Source organism: Coturnix japonica, chromosome 1 (genome assembly GCF_054131305.1).
Source record: "Coturnix japonica strain WE chromosome 1, WE-NBRP24, whole genome shotgun sequence".
Lineage (NCBI taxonomy): Eukaryota > Metazoa > Chordata > Aves > Galliformes > Phasianidae > Coturnix > Coturnix japonica.
The window spans coordinates 108924653-108950822 of NC_140663.1; the positions used below are offsets into that span (position 1 = coordinate 108924653).

General features: G+C 39.7%; 1 protein-coding gene across 5 annotated transcripts in view; it reads left to right on the forward strand.

Annotated features, from left to right (window-relative positions):
• LOC107324988 (uncharacterized) overlaps positions 1-26170 on the forward strand; it is a 364407-nt gene that overhangs the window by 166026 nt on the left and 172211 nt on the right. For 3 of the 5 annotated variants that reach the window (XR_014946938.1, XM_085549905.1, XM_085549910.1), the window contains one exon: positions 26036-26131. The exons of the other annotated variants lie outside the window; for them this stretch is intronic. Coding sequence is in view for 2 of the 3 variants with exons in the window: in XM_085549905.1 (XP_085406031.1) it covers positions 26036-26121 (86 nt within the window). In the remaining variant the exon portion in view is untranslated. The remainder of the gene's footprint in view (positions 1-26035; positions 26132-26170) is intronic. 5 annotated transcript variants of the gene reach the window in all.

The window sequence follows — 26170 nt, forward strand, 5'->3', positions numbered from 1 at the left end:
CCAGTCTTACATAATTTTAAGCACATGGAAATGTTTCAGTGAGAAGATGCCCTCCCAGTAGCTAGCCAGACATTCAAGACTGAAATTGGACACACTTCTATTGTTTTTACTTGATCATAACTTCATTATTTCTAACAGGTTCTTTGAAAGTTATCATTCATCCAAATAGAAAACTCTGTGAAATTCATTACAGGATTATACACTCATTTTAGGCTCATCTGTAAACTGGTACAGATTCTTTTTTCCTAAAAACTCTGATTACTTCTTTTGTTTTCATAGACAGTCATGCATTATGGAGAGGCAGTAACTTTCTACTAATATCCTCAGATGTATGTGTTCTTTAAAACAAAACAAATTCACCCTTTTAACAGCCAGATACCAATGCCAAAGCTGGGTCAGTGTGAGGGGTGTTAGTATTTTTGTTTTTAGTGTGTGGGGATTACAGTATGTTGGGTAGCAGCTAACTTAATGGAGTCATAAAGTGGTTCTGATGTTGTCCTCTGTAACGTTAGGTCCTGGCAATCACCATTTGATGCTCGCAAAAACCATATCTCTGGAGTGGAGGTTGGAACTCCCAGACAATGCAGCAAAACTACCATCTATGATTTGACACACTATTGAGGCTACATTCATGAGGAGGATCAGCCACATAGTAGCCCTGTTTGATTTGATTACTTTTCCAAACAGTTGCCCTCTCCTGTGATACTTTCCTAATCCTCAACTCTGCATTTTAGCCTTTGTTGTACAGAGACATTCACATGGTTTCATTGCAGTGCATGGGTGGCATTTGGCTGCTCCACATGTCCCTGTGTGCTACACGGAGACTGTGGTCTACCTGGGTTCACTTTTATCTACCTCAAGCAGGAGATGTTCAGGTGAACTGGTGAACAGACTATTGAACCTGCACTGACACAGAACTATCCCACTTTTCTGGATGCACAAGTTATTCCATTTTTGAGCACCACAAGAGGCTCCTTCTGCATCTGGCATAACTGACAATTACTCTGCACTTCAAAGAACATCTCAGGGCTGGTAGCAACAGCAGGGATTTTTTGCAAAGTCGTATTTTTAGTGCAGAGTCTAAAAGAATGATCTGACACAGAGTACAGTGTTGGTATCCTTACTCGGAGAATGATAGGTAGCTTAATTTATGACTTAATTTGGAGGAAAAAAAGATCAGTAAAGAACGTTCAACAACATCCAACTTTCTGTATAAGAAGCATGGAAACCCCAGAAATGTTGGATGAGAGTTTGTTATATGTACCCTTTGACTATGTTTTTCATTCCTTAGTATGATTGATGCTCTTATTTCCCACTCTTTGTGTATTTCATGGATTTTGGGCTGCTATTATTACTGTAAAAGATACAGAGTGGTGGTAAAAAGGCACTAGCAGATTGGTTTGAAATAAATATTATCCATAATATTTGGACCAAAGGAAGAATTTTCTGTTCTGGAACATTCGTTATCTGAAATAATTTCCAGAGAACAACGACAATATGTTTAAATTTCTCAGTCTGATAAGTGTCCATGTGTTTCCTTTTTGACTCATCCAGGCTTACGCCCAATGCTGAGAATTTTTAAAGGAAAAAGGAAAGAAATATGTTTTTAAAATCTAATAGAAATGCAGTTGATTTGCAAAAGTTGTTCAGCCTTCTCTTGATCATCTCTCATCCTGTTATCATAGAATTATAGAATGGCTAGTGTAGGAAAGGACCTCAAAGCCCACTTGGTTCCAAACCTCCTGCAAAGGGCAGGGCTGTCCCCAACCAGCTCAGGCTGACCAAGGCCCCATCCTACCTGGCCTTGAGCACCTCCAGGGATGGGGCACCACAGCTTCTCCAGGCAGCTGAGCCAGCATCACACCAACCTCTCCCTGAAAAAAATGTCCTCTTAATATCTAATCTAAATCTCCTCTTTTCTAGCTTAAACTAATCCCCCTTGTCTTACCACTATCAGATTGTGTACAAAGTCATCAGTCTCCCGCCTGTTTACAAACTCTAAATTCTGAAAGGCCACAATGAGGTCCAGTTGATTCCTCTGAGCCTTCTCTTTTCAAGCTGAACAAGCCTAGCTCCTCAGCCTTTCTTCAGAAGAGAGGTACTCCAAGCTCTCTTTGTTGCCCCCCGCTGCACCTACTCCACATCCTTCATGTGCTGGGGGCCCAACAGAAGTGGTGTATCAACTGCACCACTCAGCTTGGTGTTATCAGCAAACTTGTTGAGGGTGCACTCAATCTCAGTATCCAGGTCATTGATAAATAAGGATGTAATGTGAAAGCATATCAAAGGCCTCGCAGAAGTCTGTGTACATGATGTCAGTCAGTCACTTTTCCTTTGTCCATTGATGCTGTTGCCATTATCCTTAGTCACTGGCTTTCATAGTATCGCAAAATAAATATTTTAACAGCTTCTTGGTTTTTGTCCTTTTTCTAATAAAGAGCTTTCTAGCATAGGTGAGCCTGATCCACTGTGCTACCTAAAAGATGGATTCCAGTATCTTTCTTGGCCTTCTCTACATTGATTGATGTTCATGTCTCTATTGTATCTTGAGTGAGCTCACTAAATTTATTCAGCTAATGCCACCGCAAATGCTTGTCTAGACACTTGGCAAACGCTTGTGGTGTGTATTCAGATTCATCTGAGTATAAGCTGTGAGCCCATGTGTCCTGGAACAAATGTTTCAGGCTATCATTTAAGTGATGATAGTTAATATAAATTGACACAATTCTGAATTGTTGTGTATGTGCTAACCCCAGCTGTGGGTACCCTTGAGGGAAAGCCCGTGCCACTGCTGGACCTTTGTTTTCTGCAGCGTGCTCTGGGAGGCAATGGCTCCTTAGGCAGCAGGGAGGACTTACCATCATTGAGAACTGCGTGTGTATGTTATGTTTCTAAAAAGTGTACATTTCAGTTGATTCAACAAACCTACTGAAAATTTGAAGGCTGCAGTGGACAGTTCCTACAATGAAACTTTTTTTTCTATTTTTCTTTTTTTTTTTTTTTTTCCTAGATGGAGCTTCCTAGTATGGTTGAATGACTGCCAGCAACCTCTCTGTTACTTACAGCACACATATTTGTCTCCTGTTTGTGTTGCATATTTTCTCAACAAATGATTTTGTCTACATGACATAAAACATTCTTTGTGTTGGAGGGAATTACTATGAGCTGTTCTTTCCTTTAGATAGTATGACAATGAACAATAATAATCCACAAAGAAAGTTCTTGATATGAAAAATGTCATCTTTCTAAAACCTAGATACTGTTCTGTTGCTTCTGTCCAAGTTTTATTGTAACAGCTGAGGTGCGGAATGGGACAGAAGGCCATTGAGGTCAGCAGCATCCTAGTGTCTTTCCTAATCTCTATCATGATGCTGATGGAGGAAACGCTCTTTAAGAACCGTTTTAGTCTTTCTTGCATTTTGTTCTACATTCTCAGGTATAAAACCCAGAAATCAACTTAAAGAAATAGAGCTAACCTTTCAATAGAGCAGTTGTGTAATAGAGAGTGGCTTTCTCTCAACAATTTCTCGACTGATACTCTGGAGCCTTCTCAACGTCTCCTCATCTTCCTCCTGCCAGAACTTCTCCCTGCTTACCCCTCTGATATTTTCTCTGATGTTACCTCAGGCTGCAAGTAGTGGGACTTTATTTTCACATCTTGTCAACTTCAGAAATTTTGGAATTGCCTGGGTTACAGATCATGTGTGTGGAAAGATGGTAATTACACAGAAACCGTATAGGCTCCCAGGTAACTAGTGGGTACAAGGCTTTTGTTACACTTATCCCATTCTAACAAGCCTGACATATTCTGTTGTATCATTTGATTCTCTGGGTGAATATGGTCCCCTCATTGCTAATGTGTTCACCCTAATTACAGTTTTCTTAACACACGTGTTTTAAAGACTGTGTGGTTTTATCTGTTGGTGTAGTAGGCTCAGTGATTGTACTCCTGATTTATGTTGCACTACTGGAGACTACAGTAAGAAACAGATATGTGTATGGGTCCAAGGAAGTGATTAAGGTAGAAAGGCAAAAAATTTCTCCTCTGCTGCTGTGCTCCAGTAGCTGAAGGCCCCTGTAAGCAAATAATGCAATCATTTAACAAATTTCATTGGCAACTGAGGCAGGCAGGCAGGGCACTGGCTTTAACTTCTGTATTTGACTTTGCAATTAGGCCGGAGGGATTTATTTTCAATTTGCAAAAGCCAATCTAATTTATCAGCACAAGAGGCTATAGGGAGGATGTTCAGGCGATTAAAACTGATCACTGTGATCCATTTTGGGCAGCAAAACAGTGCCATATTGTTAATTCTGATGCCAGCCAGCAAGGGGAATTCCTGCAGCATGGACTGGAGTTTGTTATGGGCCAGCACTGCCCATAACTTTGTGACAGCAGCAACCCCCTCCAACCCTCACTGACAGTGAGCGAGGATGTGGTATTTTGGGTCTATGGTTCAAGGTACTGGGAGCCCTGCCACATCTATTTGTGGTGTGTGTGCAGCAGCTGGAGCTGAGTGGTCTCTGCAGGTCCTGCTGAATCCCCCTGTCCCTCAGCAGGACTTACAAGCATAGGAATGGTGCCACATGGATGTACCCAGACAGCTCAGGTCTGGATATGTGCCCAGACTGGTAAACCCACTAGGAAAATTTCTGCAGAGAGTTTAAACTTAGTAGGATTACACCTTGTCAGAGCTTGTAGGAAATCCCATGACTGACTTGATTTCTGGATGCTTCTGCCTTGGGCTTCTTGGTGCACAAGGGAATATGAGGGTAGTGCAGACAGCAGCTCAAAATCTGCTAATGTCTGGTGCAGCTCATTAGCCTGGGCCAGGTGCCAGCTCAGCTCCATCCAAGCTCTGCAAACAGCTCCTGCAAACAGTATGGTCCTGCTAGTGTGACACTGTATATGAATGAACAAAGCCCACCAGACCCAGATCCATGCTGTTTAAGCCTGAGACTTGTTTGGACCACTCTATGTTGCTGTCAGAACAACTGTAGATTGAGTTGTCTATCCCTGCATTTATTCATTATGCGGCACTGGACTAGAAGGAAGCTAGTATAGAAACTACTACTCTCAACAATGAAAGCGCTATGAAGTGTTGTGCTGGGAGGTATTTGTGACAGCAAATAAATTTGATGGAAAAATGTTAAAGGTATTTTCAAGAGTATATGTTTTCCAGATATTTGGATTGAAGATGTAGATGAGGATTAGGAAACCCTGGAGAAGCCGTACACTAGTAGTTTAAGGTGGAACCATAAACAGACTGGCTGCCTTGTGGCTCCTAGCAGGTAAAGGATACTCACTTATAGAATCTGGCACAGGGAGAAAATTGTGTATATCTGAGTGTTCTTCCCTAAGTAGCTTGAAATTTATTGTTGAGGAACAACAAAAATGTATTGAGGAAAATATGGCAAGGAAAAAATTGAGCCTTTGAATCAACAAAACAGGGACAGTTTAAATCAATAACATGTTCCCCAGCTTTTCTCAGATACTAGAAAAGACTACAACTGCCATTTGAAAACAACAACAACAACAAAAACCCTCCAATCTCATAGATTGACGTAATAGGGAAAAGTATTTTTTATCTAGGTGGTGGTCAAGGCTTTCCATTTTGATTGAATACTGTTCAATCATGTAAAGGATATCAACTAAAAACTAAGTCAATTCTTTAAATTAAATACACAGCAGTTTCTATTTTTCAACATATGTGGGAAAAGGTAGGGTCTGATAAGTTCCCTCAGTTGAAGAATATTCAAGTTCCAGCTGGACTGCACTTTAATTAAGTTCATTCTCTCCCTTTTCTCTGCTGAGGTCCCACTCCATTACAATTTCAAATCAATCTTCAGTGTAACATTTCAGAAAAGAGAGCTCTGTGCAACTGTTAAATTATTTGTCAGGAAGCTGAAATCCTTCAAAACTTCGAAGTCTGTAAGTCGTGGTGGCAAAGGGGAGCATTGGGAAGGCAAAGTAAAGATTATGAATGTGGGAAGCATGTCCCATCTGAAGGATGGCACACAGAGCAGGCTTTTAATGGAGCTACTTCTGTTTCTGCTCTTTGCCAGCTGTAGTGTGACACTGGGGATCTGCTCAGTAAAATGGTAACACTTGCACAACAAACTGTTTGTCCCTGGCTGGTTGACAAACTGAGAGCAGTGGTATCGTTTTTGAGCAAGAGCCCAGAGTCCCCTTGTTGGCATCCTCTCATGCTGAAATAATTAACCATTGAAAGACAACATCTATTTCACAGGTTAAAGACCAAAGAAGTTGTAAAAGTATGAGAGGGTCCAGGTCCTGATTCTCCTCTGATCTGAATTCTTAAATCTGGGTAAGTCTTTATGGTGGTTCTGCACAGTTCAGGGAAAAGGCTGAATGAAGGCTCTTGTCACTAGTGGAAGCCAATGCCACTCCTTCCGCCATCAGTTCAATGGAAATGTGCATTGTATCATGACAGTGGGTAAAATTTGTCAGTTCTTATGCATGTAGTGGCAGTAATTTATGTTTCCAATCAGCCCAGGTTTCAATGAACACTACTGGCTAAATAGGGCCTGATTGTTCAGGAAGGCTGTATTGGAAAGGCAGGTAAAATCCATGGGCATCTACACCTTATTTTAAAGTTGTGACTTCATTTTAACTTGAGAAGGTCATAATTAAGATGCGGGATGTCAGCAGACTAACACCTAAACCAGCATGTTGTCTGTGAGTTTGACACATCAGAGAAACATTGCCACAGCATGTCATGTGTAACGTCAGACAATTATTCAATCAACCTTGATCCTTAATGTTTTTGGTTTTTTTTTGTTTTGTTTTTTTCTCTCTGTGTTTTGGTTTAGTTATTTTCCTTTCTTTCCTTGCCAGTACCATATCTAGAATACCTTCAGTTTCCATGGGTTTTGTGAAAGCTTATACTAGGTCTTCAAGTGATATAATTTATTGAGATTATTACATCTACAGTTACTGAGATCTTAGGGGTAATGCTGCTTCAAATTTATTTTTGTTTTGGTTTGGTTCTTAAGATTATTTCTGCTAGTGCTACTACTAGCAATGTTACTTCTGGAACTCAAGAAGAGAAAGCTTTGAGTGGAGGTGTAATTGTCATCCTTGCTGAGACAGGGTATGGCAGTGCTGCAGTGCAGAGATACTTGAGCTGGCATTAAGCTAGTTTCTTTGGGTAATGGAAGCATGCTGGCTACAGCAGAGTGGAGTCCAGTATGTTCTCATTTTCTTTGCCAAAAAGCTTAGCAACTTGGGCAGCAGTGAACCAATAACAGTAAACAGCAGTGTCTGGATGGAATTTTATGGGGGAGTTTGTTGTTCTGAAATTTTTCATGTTCCCTACATGGCTACCTCTCTTGCTTCCATAGTCTTTTATCTCTCTTTTCTAACCTCAAAGGAAAAAGTGAAGCAAACAGGGACAACAGGATGCAGAAGCTGTGTGCAATACATCATCCAAGAGCAGATGCTTGACTGCAGCTATTTCTCACACAAAAGGTCCATGCAACAATTCCTGTTATAGGCAAAGCCAAATCCTTACACACACACAAAAAAAAGTTAGGAATAGAATTTAATAAGAACATAGGGCAGATTGTGATGGTCAGGTGCAAGTCTCCAGCATGTGTGCCAGTAATTCGCTTATACTCAGTTGTCCCCTACTGTCCTCTTCCTCCTCATTTACAATGCTTTTCTCCTCCCATTTGTTTGGAGAACCTCTCTTTCCCCACTCTTGTATTCTCATAAGTCAGAACTCACCCCTGATTTTTTTCCCCACTGGTCCTATTTTTGCTACCTAAAAATCTACCCAAATCTTATGCTTCTGATAGGGCTATTGAATACCTCTCACCAGTTATGGTTTCCATTCCCTGTTGACTTAGATAGGATACATTCTTCAAAATATGTCCAGTTTTCCCTTTCATCTGTGAGCCAATTTCACTTCACTCTCCATTAGCCATCTGTGAAATTTGGTCCTTCTTCACAGCATTATTATTAATTCTTGTCAGCTTCACCCTCTTTCTTTTCTGCCATATCTGGAAATTTCTCCTGGTTTGTTAATTTAGGTAAGCCTTGAGCCATGCTCTAATCATTGGCCAACTTACCATCACAAACTGGAAGGGAGAAAGACTAATGACAGATGGCCGCTGAGAAAATGCTGTGGGAGAAAAGAGAAAACTCACAGACCTTTGTTGAATAGGAAGACATGGCAGGTTGATTTGTAGACAGAAAGGACAATCTGCAGAAATGTGAATAAGAACAGGGGAGATACCATATACTGGAAGAGAGTGTGGGCCATGGATCTCATCAGCTCCTTTGAAGAGCAGTGAAAAAAAGTTGGAAAATGGGGTGGCAGGAGAGGAAAGGGTCATGGAATTATAGAATCTTTGAAGCTGGAAAAGATCATCTAGTCCAGACACCAGCCCATCACCACCATGCCCACTTAACCCATGTCCGTCAGAGCCACATCTGTGCATTTCTTGAACACTTCCAGAGACAGCAGTGAGTCCAGCACCAACCTGGGCAGCCTGTTCCAATGTTCCACCGCTCTTTCTGAGAATAATCTATTCCTAATATCCAACCTGAACCTCCCCTGGTGCAACTTGAGACCATTCCCTCTTCTCATATCACTGTTACCTGGGAGAAGAGGCCTGCACCCACCTCACCACAACCTCCTTTCAGGTATAAGAAAAAGCAGGGATAAATTTGGCACAAATAGATGGGATACTAAGGGTGTTTCTGATCAGGACTATGGTGAGAGTCTGAAATGTGCTCCCCAAAAGTATTTATCACCAAATCTGCAATAACAGATAGTGGGGGTTTTAAAGGCAGCTTGGTTGAGGGTAAGTGAATGTAGATGCTAATTATCTAGCAGTCTCTACAAGGTCTGCTGCCTGTGTCCAACTTTGCTTGCAATTTGTTACCTAATTACTGTGACAAAACATCCAAATTCAGCACTTAGTTGTTTATCTTTCCACACTAAATAAACAGCAAACATAGAGCAGGACTTTTGTTTCAAATTGCTGTTTGTTTTCTGTTTCTTCATAGTAATTTTACTTAAATAAATAAATAAATAAATAAATAAAGCCAAGGGACCAAAGTGTAGAAGGAAATATTTTTTTTTTTCCCAAAATTTTGAAGTTTCAACCTCTGTTTTGCTGTTTCATGCTGGCAAGAAAAAACAGTAAGATAAAACAGATTTATCTTTTCCCCTTCTACTCCATTCTTTCTTTCCTCTAAAAAACACCAACAGAAAATCTGATGGACTCCTGTAGTTTCCTGAGGTACCGAAAACCAAGCTCAAGTATTAATTCCCACAGAAAGGAGACCTGACTGATGTTTTCTTTAACTAATCTTAGGCATAATTTTAAAATGTGACTGGACAAAAAAATGACTTGTAGGCATTAAATATTTTTTAAATGTTAATAGTATTTTAAGGATATTTGAGGGGTTGTAAAGAGGACCCATGGAACTACAGGCCTGTTGGTCTGACCTCAGTGCCAGGGAAGGCTATGGAGCAGGTTGTCTTGAGGGAGATCACTCAGCATGTGAGGGACGATGGGGGAGCCAGCATGGGATCACGAAGGGCAGGTTGTGCTTGACCAAACTGATCTCCTTCTATGATCTAGTGACCAGTCTGGTGGACAAGGGAAAGGCTGTTGATGTGATCTACCTAGACTTCAGCAAAGCCTTTGACACTGTCTCCCACAATATTCTCCTGCAGAAGCTGGCAGACAGTGGCTTAGACAGGTACACCACTCTGCTTCCAGGGTGAGCATGCACAGTTATTACGGCTTCCACCTTGTTAGTTAATGCTCCGTTCTTTCATTCTCAGGCAGTTGCTAAGGCTAGTTGTTTGAGCCAACAAGTTCCTTGTTAGGCTCAGACAGAAGTACAAAAAGGGGAAACATAGAAATTTAAAATTTAAAATTTAAAGAGTTAGACTGAAATTTTCAGGACTGGATTTAGATCCTTGGCATTTAGAAGCCCAGCTCTTTCTGGAATTCCTTGCAGAAGAGAATTCTGGATGTAGATATGAAATGAGGATAAAATATGACATTAATTTGCACTGGAGTAGCAAATATTCTACAGGAGTTTCAGGTCATTAATCTATCTTCTAACTGAGGGAACTACATTAATAGCTTATGGGATTTACAGGGCATGCATCAATTTAACGGTTCATCCTAAGCTTGGGGAAAATAGGAATGGGCAAGAAGATGGACGATACATGATATCTCTATGCATTAAAATCAATAGCAAAACTTTCTTGGTCTAAAATGACCTCTAGATAGTTTTTAAACACATCGCTCCTATTTAACCTTTGTCTCCTGTCTCCGAAATGGAAAGAAACATGTTTGCCTACCTTACGATAATGCAAAGAAAATCATTTCAGTTAATAAGCTTTAATAAGCTTTAATTGTGTTTTTGGTATAAAGTGGGGTAGGGATTTTTTTTATTTTTTTTTTAAAGTGTGGTGTTTTTATAGACAAAAATATTCATGGAGACATAGTAGAAGATCCCTATAATGTCACTGTTTCAACTGCAGTATGTTTTAAGCAGCTCTTGTCACTGTAGACCTGCTTGTGCACTGTACTTAGTCACTGTGTTTTTAAACTGTAATATTTCCCTGTGTTCTGAAGCAAGGAGAGAATCCCTGTTTTGCTCCTTGCTTTTGGAAATATACTGTGCAGTAGGCAGCTCATTTGTGAGAAGGTTCAGAACTAGAAATGGGCCATAATACTATTCTTAATAGTTGAAACAGTATCTCTACAGGAAAGAGTCATGCTAGTACAGTACCTACATATCAGTTTTTGGCACTGTGCATCATCAGATATGCAACCTTTTTTAATGCGATAATTCCCATAATTTGGGTACTGACCTTGTTCTGTGTTGTACAGAATTGTAATCTGTTTTTTTGTATGATCCCCACAGGTGGGATATTTCTAATGTGAAATCATGCTGTGAGACACCTCTGAGTGTGCTGGGAAGACGGGATTATAAATATTCATTGCTTTTGCAACCTTGGGCTATGAATGTTTCAGATTTTAGAAACTAAACAAAACTGGGCCTAGTCAGAGGGGAAAAAAAAACAGCAACTACAACAGCAAAAAGCCTTTGGTAAATCCAGGTGATGAATAAAGCAGAGAGGGTGAGAAAATGAGAGTTTTTCTGCTAGGTTGATTCTGAACTAATGTGCAAATTGCATAAACTCATATATGAAATTTGTTCACTTGTAACAAAAACAAGACCGGCTGGATTTCCCCTCTTTTAAAAATGAAATAACTGTTCTGCTGCCTTAATTCATCACTGAAGAACAACATGTCTCAAGCTGTCATCACCTCACATGTCTTAGGAACAAGTGTGGGTGCCACCAGGCTCCCACATGCCTTATCCCATCCCATGGTGGGACCTTAATTGATGACAACACCTGTGGTCACGCACCCGGAGGGGAAAAGCCTGTTTTGAATCATGTACAGTGACACTAGGAGTTCCTTTCAGCCACATGCCTGACAAGTGAGAGATGAAGGGCAGTAGAAGATCATTTCATTCTTTTCTGACTTCTCTAGGTACAAAAGAAGGAGTCATTAGTGGTCAGACTCTACATGTACTCTGAGATGATGTGGCAAGGCTCAGTACTCAATCCTTCTTCCTGTGATCAGGTAGAAGCATGTTTTTGCTGTTGCTGGTTCTTAAAGAGAATCTTTGCAGATACATGATCTCCTTGGAAAGTATAATCTTTTATTCCTCCCTCCCTCTGGGCACTGACAGATCCCTGGGTTTATGCAACATACGTTTTAAGTGGACACGCAGGATTGCCAGGCTGCTACAGGGTCTGCAGGAGTACCAGTCTTTGCCCAGAATTCCTAATCCTGCCTGACTTAGAGCATAACAATTTTCCCACTGCATTCATCCCCATGTTCATCTTTATAGTGCGAAAATAAGCCAGAGCTCAACTAGCTTGAAGTCTTTCTTGTGATTTATTATGCAATATAAATTCAGTGGGGAAAACAGGGATATCCACATCCAGGAGGGCCCATCAGGAGGGGATTTTCAGGGTCTATTGTGGTGGAACATGGTAGCACCAGAAATTGAGTTCAAAATGTAGATCCACCTCCTCGCAAACTGTTGCTAGTAAGTTTTTTTTTGTTGTTTGTTTGTTTTTTCTATGTATATGAGATACTGGTGTTGCTGGGAAAAACCTAGAGGAAAATTTTCTGGCAGAACAGATGAAAATGTGACGTGTTTTTTTATATGATTATGGAATTGCATGAATCACTGTGTATTTCACAATGACAGGAGCATAAAAATGCCTAGACAGATACAGCTGGGACAGCCAAACCAGAAGGTGAGTCTAGGACACCTCCCTCCATCTCTTTCTTTCTATTTATTTTTGAGAAGGAAAGTTTTACTGAAGTCTCCTGGAGAGCATCATAATGTTATCTGGACTTCAAGGTCCATTAGTGTTACAAGGATTTAACTCTCTACTGTGACCCCAGGAGGGCTGCACTTGATATGGAATACTGGGGGTAATCAGTGGGAGACACAGAAGGCACTTCTAGGATGTGGAGCACTTCCCCTCCTTCTTATGCCACTGCAACAATTTTCTCTTTTTTCCCCAGTGTCCCAGCAGTGCAGCAAGACACTAAAATGTTGGAGACTTTTTAAAATTATCCTTTTAGCAATCATTATTATTATGAACCTTAGAGGGGAGGGGGATGAGGGAAATGTTATAAGCTACCTTCTTTGTTGGAGAGGCGGTGATGCCAGACCATCACCCTTTTCATGTTAGAGACACAAAGCACAGCAGCATCTCTATATGATATCCTGGTGCTTGTGGCTCTTTAACAGAGCTAAGTACACCATCTTTCAAAAAATATATTGCGTGCTCAGAGTACAAAGCTAGCAGAGATATTGGTACACCCATAACAAACTTCTCTCCTAGGATCTTGCCCCCACCTAAGCTTTCATGGTGACTCATATGCATTTACATTCCTCGCACTTCACATGGCATCTGCTGCTACACATTTGTTGCGGGATCTTGTCTGTGAGCAGCTGGTGACAACCCACTTCCTCTTGCTTTCTTCAGCAGAGCTTTTTTCAGTTGTTACTGTTTTGATGTGAAACCCAATGTTGGAAAAACAAGCCCATTTACCCTGATTAGAACCAGCCTTTTAAGTACTTGCCAATTAACAAAACATTTGTTATTCTCCTAAGGACCCAGGAAATACTTTCCTTTTCTCTGATTTCACTTTCTCTCAACACATATTTAACCAATTTTTTTTTTTTTTTAAATTTTCTTTAAATGAAAAAAATGGTATTATTATTTCTCTTTTCCTCCTTTTATCCTACGGAGCTGGATATAAAGGAATCCTTTGCTTTCTTTGAAGATAATTAACTCAGTGAGATAACCATGCCGTCTTCCTAAACATATAGAAATTATATCACTAATGATGAGTATTATTGATATGCCCTTTGGAAAACAAACCCCTTACTGTCTTGACTTCAGCTGGGACAGAGGTTTTTGTTGCTTTCTCTTGTCTCCCTTCATAGTGTCTGGTATGATGCTGTTGCCAGGTTAAACCTCATCACATACTCACAATTGAAACAATGATATAAAACAAACAACCAAAGAAAGGTGATATATTTTAGTTACTTGGTGTCAATTCTACTATCAGGTCTTAGAAAATTATTTTAACATTCTTGTGTTTTTAGCAAAATAATGAGTGCTTTAGTTTACACTACCCTAGCACGTCCAACAAAACAGAAATTTGCCTTTAGGGTTTTGATCTCAGCTCTGTCAAATCATTGACTGTATTTTATACTTTGCAAAGAAATATGTACTAAAAATTTAGCTTAATTTAGTCACCATTCTTACATTGTTTCCTCTTATCCAGCACATCTACATTTTCATGCCAGGTATCAAGATTATTACTTAAATATTTTGAGGAACTGCTAGGTTTTCAAATGTGATGGGCTTGTTTTCATTTTTGAAAAGACAATACATTGTCTCAGACAAGTCCAGAAGTAGCTGCTTCTGATACTGTATATATTTCAATGAGAGACACATGCAAGAAAGCTAAGGTCTCTCCCAGTTTAAAACATTTCATGTATTTATTACTAATTTGATGTCTGGATCCTTCTGTAGAAAACTTCCAAGGTTTTTGCCTACCCCTTCTCACAATTCAATTTGAAGTTACACTCTATGTTGATTAGACTGTACTGTACCATTTAGCCCCATGGGTGATACCTGTTCTCATCTTCATCTGCAGATGCTTCACCTGTCCCTTAACACTTTTTAGGTATAATTATGGTACACTGCTATTCAGCTGTTCTGAATCTCTCCATGGTAGAGTTCTGAATCTCTCTCCATGGCATGTTCTGAATCTCTCTCATTGGCAGGTGTTGTATACTCGAGGGTGAGTTTTACCTTGTCAATGCCAGAGAGCATCTGACAGCAGAGGAAGACATTTTCTTGGAGGGTCACATTTGCTTTGTACCATTTCTACCATGTACCATGTGTTGTTTGACCCTCTCTAATAAAAAGCTCCTTGGGCCCTGAATTTAAATACTGATTAAGCACAAATTTGTTGCCAAATCTGTCTGGGTTTTTGTTTGTTTGTTTCCTGTGGTGAGAGTGTATTTCAATCACTTTGCTGCTCAGGGGAAATTGAAAACAGGATTTGTTTTGAGTTCTCATTTACTTTCCCAAGATGGATCAGTTGAAACCTGTTATAACACTAATGTACTTAAAGATGTATTATGTACACCTCATTAAAATGCTGAGGGAAAAAGCTTTACTTTTGCAGTTGGTTTGGCCTGATGCCAGGATTTTCCATGAAGCTGCACAAAGAAGCCAGAAGGGAATTAGTCACGTATTTATATGCATACAGCATCGTTATACTCATTTGCTGTGAACCTGTGCCCTTTTTAAAGTATATTGGAAAAGACAATGGGAGGTTACAAATGGGCTAAAAGTACACACTTTCCGTAGAGCTGTGCAAATCGAGGGCTGATGTGAAGCATTTGGATGAGTCTGCTTGCCAGGTCTGATGTCAAAACAAAATACTTCTGCATCACAGGAAGAAATAAAAGGTTTCTCATTGTCTGAATTGCAAGTCCTAGTATAAGCAGAGACGCCAAAACCTTAGATTTTCTTTTCTTTTTTTTTTTGCATCGAACCATAAAGGTTACTTACGTGTAATGATGATATAGTTCTTACTGTATTACCTGTAATTTCCACTTGAGAATACCTTAGGTCTGTGGTTCTCTGCAGTTGAATGCATAATGTCTCAGTCCCTGGAGCAGTATTGGTAACAATTTATACCGTGGCAACCTATTTTATGGCTGATCTATGAATAGCAGTGCCATTTGTCACATAGTTGAGAGTTCTGCCTGTTCAACAAAGCTGATGACAAATTTTAAGTTGAGATAGCTTTATCCTTCAGTTCATAGTCTGACTCTTTCTCACTTCTGTATCTTTTGGTGCTGGCTTACCCTTTTCTGCCCTTTCCAGTCTCCAGGAGAAGACTGATCTGCAGATAATTGGATATTTGACACCCATGTTTCAATTATCATATTATTTGAAGAATCTGGTACTTCACCTCAAGTAGTTTTCTTGGTTATTTACTATTGAAGAGCTGGGGTAAACTTGTTTGCTTCTCTTTTTCCCTCAGCCTGAATTTCATTTCAAAAAGCAATCTCAGATAAAAGAGAGAGATTTCAGAGTCCTAATCACATGCTGCTGTTGTTGGCTTTGTTGCTGCATGTGGCAATGTAGTGCATAGTTTATCCTACACTGTATGAAATGCCAAGAGCAGAATACATTATTTTTATTGTGATTTATTTATTTATTTATTTATTTATTTATTTATTTACTGGTGAGCATTTTCCAAAACAGACATACATGATGGTTGTATTCATCATGGATTTATCTGCAGTATTTAATTACAAGAGTTCTGCATACATATAAATAATGTATTAGAGGATTCTGTGGTGACAGAACCACCCAGGGTATGTATGACAGTATCTCACTTCTTCCTCTCTCCTGTCAATTACCCTGGAGTCATCCCACTTTCTGAAGTTTCAGGTCAATAAAATACAATTCAAAGCAGAAGCTGACATCTGCTGAGAAACTAACTTTATTGAGTGACTTTAAGAAGTGAATATATTCTCCTTTTCTCCTAACTAGATTGTTTATCTTTTTTTGTTTTAACACAGGGTTTCTCATGTTCATCCAGTATGGCTTTATTTAAAGAATTTTTAAGTCTTTATCTTGTCTCAGAATGTACAACATTTCCCCTTGTGTAGAGATGAGGAAGAATTGTTTGCTTCATCTATACAATTTGCAGATTTAAGTTAGATATGAAGAAGTAATTCTTTACTTAGAGGGTCATGAAGCACTGTCACAGACTGCCCAGAGAAGCTGTGAATGCCCCATCCCTAGAAATGTTCAAGGATGTGTTGGATTGAGCTTTAGGCAAACTGATCTATATGGAGCTGTCTGTGCCCAGATCTCTTCCAACCCGAGCTGTTCTATCATTTTATGATGGCTTGGGTTGGAAGGGATCTCAAGGATTATCAAGTTCAAAATCCCTCACTGACGGCAGGGTTGTCAGCTGCTAGATAAATACTAGACTGTGTTGCCCAGGGCCCCATCCAACCTGGCCTTGAACACCTGCAGGCTCATATAAGCATGAAAACATAACAATCTGATTCTTCACTCCTAATTTTACTATTTATTCTGTGTCAGCTGCCTCCTAACAGATTCACTAGTCCCTAAGCCACAACTTCTCACAAGCAAGAGACAAACGCTTGGAGAGCTTTCCCTGTTTGATCCTTGCAGTCAACCTTATTTCCCCTGAAGACTTCCAATTATCCCATTAAACAGTGACTCAGGATGCTTATATTGATACAGGTGCCTTAATTGGTTAATTTATGCTATTGCCAACCCCAGATAAGAGTTCATTTCCCTGAGACCTCCATAGATAATCACAGCTCCTTATAAACTACAGTGGTGATTCTTAGCAGGCTGATGCTTGAGCATACCATTTAGACTCATTTGCTAGCATCTCTCCCCATATTCTGATGCGTGTTTCACTATAAACACATGCTGCTCAGCATTTATTTGTTTCTACATTTGAATTCCTTACCTGTTGGGTTTTAATTAAAACTCTGTGGTTATACAAAACTGACCACATGCTTTTGAAGCCAATTTACGAGGAAAAAAATCATAATATTCCTTTTTTTAGTAGCAATCTGAAGCAATTTAGCACTTTATAGATGCAAGCAAATTCAGCTGCTGTTTATCATATACACGTTTATTTGTGTATGCTGCCTTGTGTGTGACATCATTTCCATTATTGACTTATGTGGATGGAAATAATAGATGGATTATTTACCGAATTGTCTTTAACTCTGCATGAGACAAAATAGCCAATTAAATGTTTAACAACTTTCACTGATGTAAGCTGGCAGGTTTTAAAACCAAGGTGAAGAGAAGGACAAATACTGGCCTAAACTCAGTAACACTTATTCTTAATGTAGCCAAAAAGGTTGATATCTGATCTTATAAATCATCAGGGAAATCAGAATTAAAGGAAATAATTAAAAAACAAACAATCAGTAATTTCCAGGGAAGCTAGTTTTCCTAGGGTCATATAAATCCTTTAGGGAGCTGCTAGGACTATGGTCTTTCCAAACCATCTTGATCAACGTCATGAGCCAGAGTTTCTTCCACAGCCTCTAGAAAGAAGTTTCCAAAGCACCTATAGAAGAGCTAAGGATCCTGCTCAAGTGTCCATGAGAGTTATCATGGCTATGACTTCATTTCCAGTTTATTTTGCTTCATCCTCTCCTTTCTTTCCCTTTGCTGACACAATATCGAGAAGAGCCTTCTCCCCTCCTTATTTTGCTATATTTGCTGGACATTTTGCAGTCAGGATCTGCTGTAGAAGACAGTGTTCTTTCTAGTTCATAGATGTAATATTCTACTTGCCATAGGCTGAAGTTTGTAAACAGTAAGTGACTTAACGTTTATCTCTTGAATTGCTGATTAGTACCCACTATGCCACAATTCTGATTTTCTGTTCATTTGAATGCATTTGATTGTCTTTTCAGCAGAAAAAAATGGTTCATAAAAAGTAAGCCATTTCTGCCAGCCATTACATACAGTATCTATTTTGCATTGTCTCACTGATGTGGCTCAACTGTATGACCTGGTGCCTCCCTGAAACATGATAAAAGCTTGGCAAACATGTACTTTTAAAATGATAGAACAGAAGAATGTGATTTGACTGGAAAACTCCTATTCACTCCAAGAAGAGAGCGGTATCTTCAGGTGACACATTCCAGCAAAGTATCTTTTTATACACATGAAATGACAGAGAGAATTTGTATGTGGCTTAGTCATCATATAGCTGAGTCACCAATCTCTTAAAAAAGCTGTGTGGTTGAGAGGAGGGTGTTTATCTTCCCCTGTAGAAATCAGATTAAATGCAGTATTGCAGATATTCTACAGAGGTAGTTTTCAGTATAGGCGGGAGGTCCTTTTCTCCTTTTGGGTAATGGTTAATATTTTATATTACTCAGGTAGCAACTCTGACAGACTGGGTGCCAATTGCTGCTGTGCAATAGAAGGAAATAATGTCATTTCCAAATGTCTTCAGGGACGCTGTTTGTGAACTTATCACAAAGTGGTGTATCTTTTCCTTCCAGGCATGAGTGAGCTACATAAAACTAGTTCCTCTTCACAAAAAGCATCATATCTACAAGTGAATATCTGCATTTAGGACATGTGCCTTAGTGGGGAAACCATCCAAGGTGGTGGCTGGCTAAGGCCCCAGGAGGGCTGTCATTCCCTCAGAGACAGTAGCTGGAACATCCCAACTCTTGAGCACAAGGTAGTTCCTGGAGAATACATTCTGCAATTCTCATTCTCAAGAAATTCAGCTGGGGTTTATTCCCATTTTTCGAAAGGTCCACTGAGATGTCGATTTTATATTTCTGCAGATATATGTGGTAGCACTGGAATTTTGACTCCTTACATGTACTGTGTGTCTTTCATGTCTTTCACCAAAAAAAAAAAAAAAAAAAAAAAAAAGTGTCAAGAAGGAGGGTAGAAGATAACAGAAGAAACAGCCTGAGTTACTTCATGGCCTATCCAAGGCTTTATCTCACAGTCAAATTGCAGCAATTCCCAAAGTCAGCTGAGTGAATTTCATTGGGCATTGGGTTCGGCATATTCACCACGAATATCAGAATTGCTGGATTCTTGTGTCACCTCACAGACTGCATTTGACAATGTAAAAAAAAAAGAGCAAACAATAAAAATAAATCAACAGAAGTTTTTCCTGCCTTTTACATTTCTCTCATATCTACAAATACCTGAATGCAGACTGAAGATTTGCCCTCGGATGACGCACTTCTTGGGTCTCTCTGCTTTGGCCACTGTTTTTGTAATAAATATTCTGCTAAACTCCAAGGCTGTTTTTTTTTCTCTTTATCCATCTACTTTTTCTGCTATCACGAGTAGAAGATGTCATGAACTTTCTTCGTGGTACGACGCACTTGAATTGCTGACCTTGCAGTGACAGTGCTGGTGAGATTTGTACATCAGTTTTATGCAGACATTAAGTTGATTGCTGTGAAAGTTTCCTCACCTTTAAGTCTTCACCAAAAGCAACCTCAAGCCCATTACTTATTAACTGCATTTGCTTTATAGCACCTATAGCTAGGAAGAAACACTGAAGATATACTGGGAATTTGAGTTCATTCCTCTTGCAAGCAGAAGATACTGGAAAATTTTATACTGCTACATAAGGCCTATCCCTTCATATATTCTATCAGAACTGAAATAAACCCAGAATGTGCCGTGCATTTTCCGCATAAGAATGGGATGTCCTTTAGCATTAGAACAAGGATTCCAACCAGTCACAAAAGGTTTTCTATATTTAGAAAAGACTCTTCCAGACCTGAGGGCTCTTTTGAAGCAGTCTGTCTTCAAAAATAGTAGAAAGTCTGCAGGAGATATGGGGAACCTTTTTTTTTTCTTTTTTTCTTTTCTTTTTTTGGCTTGCTGTTAAGCTGGGTCTATCTTAAGGCACCCATTAGATGTTGATGGGACAGATGAATGAGCATGCTGGTAAAACACCTGAATGGGGAACATTAGTGAGATAGCTCAGCAAGAGCATAGATGAGAAAGAGAGACCAGGTCACAGTGACAGGGGTGGTAAAACTACTGCATTTACTGAACAAGAAATAAAGATTATGTATCAAGGTCTGCATGGTTCTGAGCACTTTGATTGTATGGAATACTTCTTTTTTTCCTTCAGCTATGTTCTAATGGCTTTATTAGCTCTTGCTAAATTTTGAGTATTTGCCAAACACTGAATATTTACAATATTTGCAACCCACCCCCTTGACTCTTTTACAACTAGTCTAATTCATACTGTGTATGTATAATTGCCCATTATTTCAGTGAAATTACAGGCAATCACATCATGTGCATTATTTTAAATGTATTGTCATCACTTGTGCCATGAATTATCAGCTTTGGATCTACTGGCTGCATACTTCAGCAACAGCAGGATTATAAGCTGAATATGATGTGGGATAAGGCATAAATATTCAAGCAGAGACTTTACTCATGTTCATGAAGCGTTTTCAGACTTGAGGACTACATCAGTTGCCAGCGTTTCTCAGAGTTGGGATCTACACAGATCACTCCCTGGATAATTAATTATTCATTCATTTTGCATAAGGAAAAAACAATCTTCAGGCTTGGTTTCATCCGTTGTTTAAAATGCATGCAGAGAAAGCCTTTCCTTCTGAAGGAAGTGAAAAGCAGATGAGAAGCTTCCTGGAAGACTGTGCATCCTTTCTACCTATGCTGTATTGTGTGGGTTAAAAAGAGTTTGTATCAGCAATGGGGGACAGCCACCACAGCAGAACTCTTAGCCCTCTGCTCTTTGTGGTTGTTGTCCAAAGGTGGCTTTGGTAGAAATATGAGAAATAAAATGAAAATAGATTTATGAAGTTTCAATAATCTGTCATTTCCTGTCTTGTAATGTTAAGTTGGAATGGAACTACTGTCCCCAAGTCCACACATGAAGGAAACTGCGAAGCTTGGCACACTGACTGACATGAAACAAGAGTCTCCTTGTGCAGTCACTAAATGTAGAGAACCTTCACTGTTATGAATTCAGGGTCAGCTCTACCAAAGTGTCTGACTGCCATGTATTTCATGGGGAATTACACCTAAAGCAACACAGCAGTCCCAAGCTAATCTTGAGGTTTTAATTCTCTTTTGGCCCACAGTAGCTAACAAGGATATAGTAGATCATGATCATTTACATATCAATAAGGTACTTCAAATAAGTAGAAATAGTAGCTCAGAATGTCTATTTGAAGATGCATATGTTAGGAGAGTGTCCATATTTTGAGACTGAAATGGCAATGCACTCTGGAGCAAAACTGTATGTAGCTCATAGTCCTTTCTTTCCTGTGCAAAAAGTTATGAAAAGACAAAAAGTTTCTAGTAGGTATGACTTCCACTTCAAATTGGGCTCTAGAGGCAAAAAAAAGGCTGTTCAGAATCTCCTAAATGGTTCTGAGTCTGCCTAAATGCCCATGTGAGAGATCATCTGCCAGCTACCTTGCTGACAGGAAGGTTTGATAGAAGGTTAGGATTTTGAAATGTCTGCTAGATACTATACACAGAAGTAGAAAGGACTTAGATCACCATTTTATCCGCATTCTGTAAATCAGGGCTTAAGTATGTGTAAAGCAGAGCATCATTCTAGAGGCCTCTAATTTTGGTGTAATTTTAGTCAAGAGTGAGCTTGCTAGCAGAATTGGTCTGATTGGTCAACTCAAGCAGCTAATAGGAAGAGAAAAACAGAATTTGGTAATTTTTGCAATTTAGTTTCAAAAATGGGGATGTACTAAGCTCACTTGCAATCTCTGCCTATGCTGGAGCGCACTGATTGCATCTGTGTTACCTGCATATTAATTAGTACAGAAATCAGTGCCCAGAGGTGGAGGATCTTTCCCCAGCCTTGCTACAGTCATGATCCATAAGTGAGAAATGATCTCTGTCTAGTTGAGACTGTTTTTATCTGTCCCTTGAAGGTGATCGGCATTTTCAGCTGGTTCAATAGCCCATTTGTGCCACGGCAGTGCAACAGGAACAAAGCATAACTGAGAGCTACTTAAGATACAGTGCTGTTTAGAGCTTACTTTTTTGATTTTCCTTGACAGCTATTTTCAAAGGCACACAGAATGGACGTTGCTATTTTACCTGTCAATTCAACCTTGTTTACACAATCAAGGAAACATGTAAATATGCTGAGACTGCAGATTGCAGCTTTCTTTACAGTTCCTTTTTTTTTTTTCTTTTCTTTTTTTTTTTTTTTTTTCTGTCTTTCTTTTTAATTCTGCTAAAATTGTTCCAGTAACTAATTGATTTTCATGGAATGTGGCATTTTCTTTCATCCACACAAGGAAGTGGGTTTCTGAGATAGAGCAGATTTCCTTTATCTGTGCGGTGGGCAGAAAACGATAATGAGGAGAAAGTGATTTCAAGCTATATCTCAGCAGAGAACAGTTTGTGGTAGTAGTGGCATCTACGTTAGCATGAGTATCATGAGCCTGCCCAATGACTTTACCTCATTCCTATAGGGATGACTAGGAGTTTACCACTTGAAGTGAGTGTTAGTGACTGCTGGACAAACTTCTGTGGAAGCTGTATGTGGTTCCCACCTAACACATGTGGATGATATCACATTCACAGCTTGTCTTGAGACAAAGCAGCATGCCTGCATGAAATTTTCCTTTACCTAATAGTGAAAATCATAAATTCTGTTCCTTGAAAATCCTGTGAATGCTCAAAAGACCACAGCAGTGAGGAATCTCACAATAGGTGGGATATGTACAGTGCTGTGATGAGCATGAATGGGCTCATCCAGTACTGCAGTGGCCAATGTTCCCAGCATCAAAATGGAAATCAGGTTGCTATTAACTCTTTTAGTACCCCTAGTAGTATCAGAAGTCTACAGGGATGGGGCATCCACATCTCTGGGCAACCTGTTCCAATGCCTCACCACCCTCACTGTTAAGGGCAGATTTTTCCTTATATCTAATGTAAATCTTCCTTCTTTTTTTTGAAACCATTTCCTCTTGTCCTGTCACCACAGACGCTGATAAAGAGTCTGTCCCCTTCATTCTTATAGCCCCCCTTTTAGATACTGAAAGGCTACTAACAGGTCTCCTCTGAGCCTTCAGGTTGAACATGGTTGAACAATATTCAGGTTGAACAGCCCCAGCTCTCTCAGCCTGTCCTCCTAGGAAAAATGTCCCATCCCTTGGAAAATTTTTGTGTCCCTTTGTGGCAGAAAATAACATACCACCGATTTTCTGAACTTGCAATGGTTACTGGTAAATCCCTTGTCATCTTCCTTCACTGGCTGGGAATGGTGGTTTCCATGATTTCTGTACTCAGCTGATTTATATTTGCATGTTTTCCTTCAGTGTTTCTGGAGCGGATCCAAATCCACACATTCTTATATAGCAAAGACAGCACTTACAATAAGAGAGAGAGGGAGCACATACTCCAAAATCTTGACTGCTTGTTTCTTCTAGTTGTCATTTACTGAACAGACCACTTTTGCTTAAGGTGAGTGATCCATAGGTCTGTCTGTTGCAACCACCCTAAATGCCCAAGGCATCAGGTGCTGCAGGTGCCTCCCTGATCCTATTTCATCTCCTTGTCTCAGCTACTCAACAAGGTGAGTAAAGGAGCAGCTGGGGAACATCTGCACTGTGTGAGGATGCCTTCATCCAGGAAGGAAACCTATAAGAGAGATGTACCTTCAGGCTAGGAATGTTCCTGTTTTGTTGACCAGGTCAGATTGGCTGGAAAATGGCCTAGTTTGAACATGCAGTGGTAGCAAAGCAGGTAATCAAAGACAGGGAGACTCCTTGGAGAACCAGGGTTGGCAAGTAAAGGGGTTGTAACCCCTTGTTAATGAGGCTACTGATGCTGTAAAAAACAAAGGGAAAAAGAGTCTCAGAGCAGCAGGAAACCAGAGGACAAACATTTTATACCTTTTCCTGCTATCTTGCTATATAACTTTGATCCTCATACAGAAACCAGTGGGGGAAAGAAATGGCACCAGAAAGGAAGAAAATCTATTTCACCCTTTCTTTTCCTCTTTTCTAATGTACTCTCCAATACAGATATTGCAAGGGTACAGAACAGCAGCAGGAAAGAATACAGATGGTGACTGAAAGAAAAAGGGACTGCACTAAATGCTGCCCTTCTCAGTGCCTCCCTACTATGAGAAGTAATGTGACTCACTGCGCAGGATGGTGTGCATCACACCTATTTTAATCTCAGGATTTTAAGATTTAGGTTGAAATCTTTGATTTCACGGAAATCTTGGGGTAAACTGAGGGCAAGGTCTATATATAGGGAAAAGAAACAGGAAGGAACTAATAAGAGCTGGTCAGAGACTTTGCCGGTGCAGGTGATATACTAAAAATTCAGTTTGTAAAAGGTGAGGCCCACACCATGAAAATAAAATTCCTTCAACACTGAGTTTAGTCAACCCTTACAGTTATTGGAAATCAGAGTAAGTAGCACATCATATTTTTGGAGGAATAGATGTGATAGAGGCAACCACATGAATCATGTGGCTTATGATGTCTAGACAATGATTCATGGTTTATCAGCAGCTTCCTCAAAAGCAGCGCAGGAACAGCTGGGTAATCTACAGCCTGATTCTCTAAAGATGCCCAATGATTTTTTCTTACTTTTCCACTTGGCTTCATCTCATACTCAAATTGATGGGCCTTCTTTTTGCACTGAAACTCACTGCACTGAGACAGTGGTGTATTTTAATGTTTTAGGGCTTTGATGTGCTCAGGTGAAGCCCCAGCTCCTTAGAGTTATGACTAGAATCACTCGGTGATTTTCTATCAGATGTTATTCAATGGACAATTCTAACTACAGCAAACAGTTCAGATGCCTCTGAAATGCGAAATAACTCTTCTAATCATTGAGATCAATGTAATTTTTAGCCCCTGAAATGAGTCAGCCACAAGATTTGACTTTTCTTGTGTACTGTTTACAGATTCATTAATGCACAGATATACATACGGATTCATAGTACTTCCAACCCATGTATCAGTTATGTAGAGGAATCCTATTTTAAACTGCACGGAAGAACAATTACATATATGTATATATGAAAGGCACTGCAAAATATCCTGGCTCATAATTTTTATACAGTTTGGTTCCAATTTCATGCAACTGTTCTGCTCAGTTAACAAGCACCTGTACTAAGGCCTAATTCAAAGTACACTTGAGGCCATGAGAAAGACAGACTTGGGTGAGCATTTCTGCTGGACCAGAGTTCACCAACAGCCCAGTTTTACAAGTGTATAATAAATAGGAGACGGAGCAGAAGCAGCATTTGCATCTAAAAATGTTTTCAAGTTAGTAGGCTGTACTGTTCCCAATGTCATGTGTTATTTGGATAAGACTACTGATTGTCTCAGACCTCAAAGCAGCACAGTTATTCTATATGTTAAGTGCCAACTGGAGCCATCTGTGAAAATCACAGCCACTTTTGTACCATAGTCAGATGATGAAATTTACAGCAGCTCTCTTTGTAGGCCTCAAGATAGGGTAACTTTATTATCAATGTGCCAGAACCAGTCTCACAAATAACATCTTGCACTTCCCACAATAGTGGTCCATACTTGAAGGGGAATCTGAGTGTAAATAAGAAGCTACTGGAACAATTGTTTACTGAGCCTGTGGTCCAAAATATTGGTATTCCACCAAACGTTATCACAGTTGTCACTGTGGGGCAAGTTAAGGGAAAATCCACAAAGTGTTGTTGATTTTTAAAGGTCAGCACACTCAACGTTTAAAATAACTGTGGGTGGAATAATTTTCCAGCCCTAAGAATGTTTGAGGGGATGCCTGGATCCTTCTCTTCTCCAGACTGAACAATTCCAACTCCCTTAACCTTTTTTTTTTCGTAGAGGACGTGTTCCAGCCCTCTGATCATCTTCGTGACCCTCCTCTGGACACTCCTCTGGCTCCGTGTTCTACATCTGCCCACTTGTAGTTCCAAAAGTGTAAGAACCCACTTTATACTTTGTGAAATTATCTTGAAT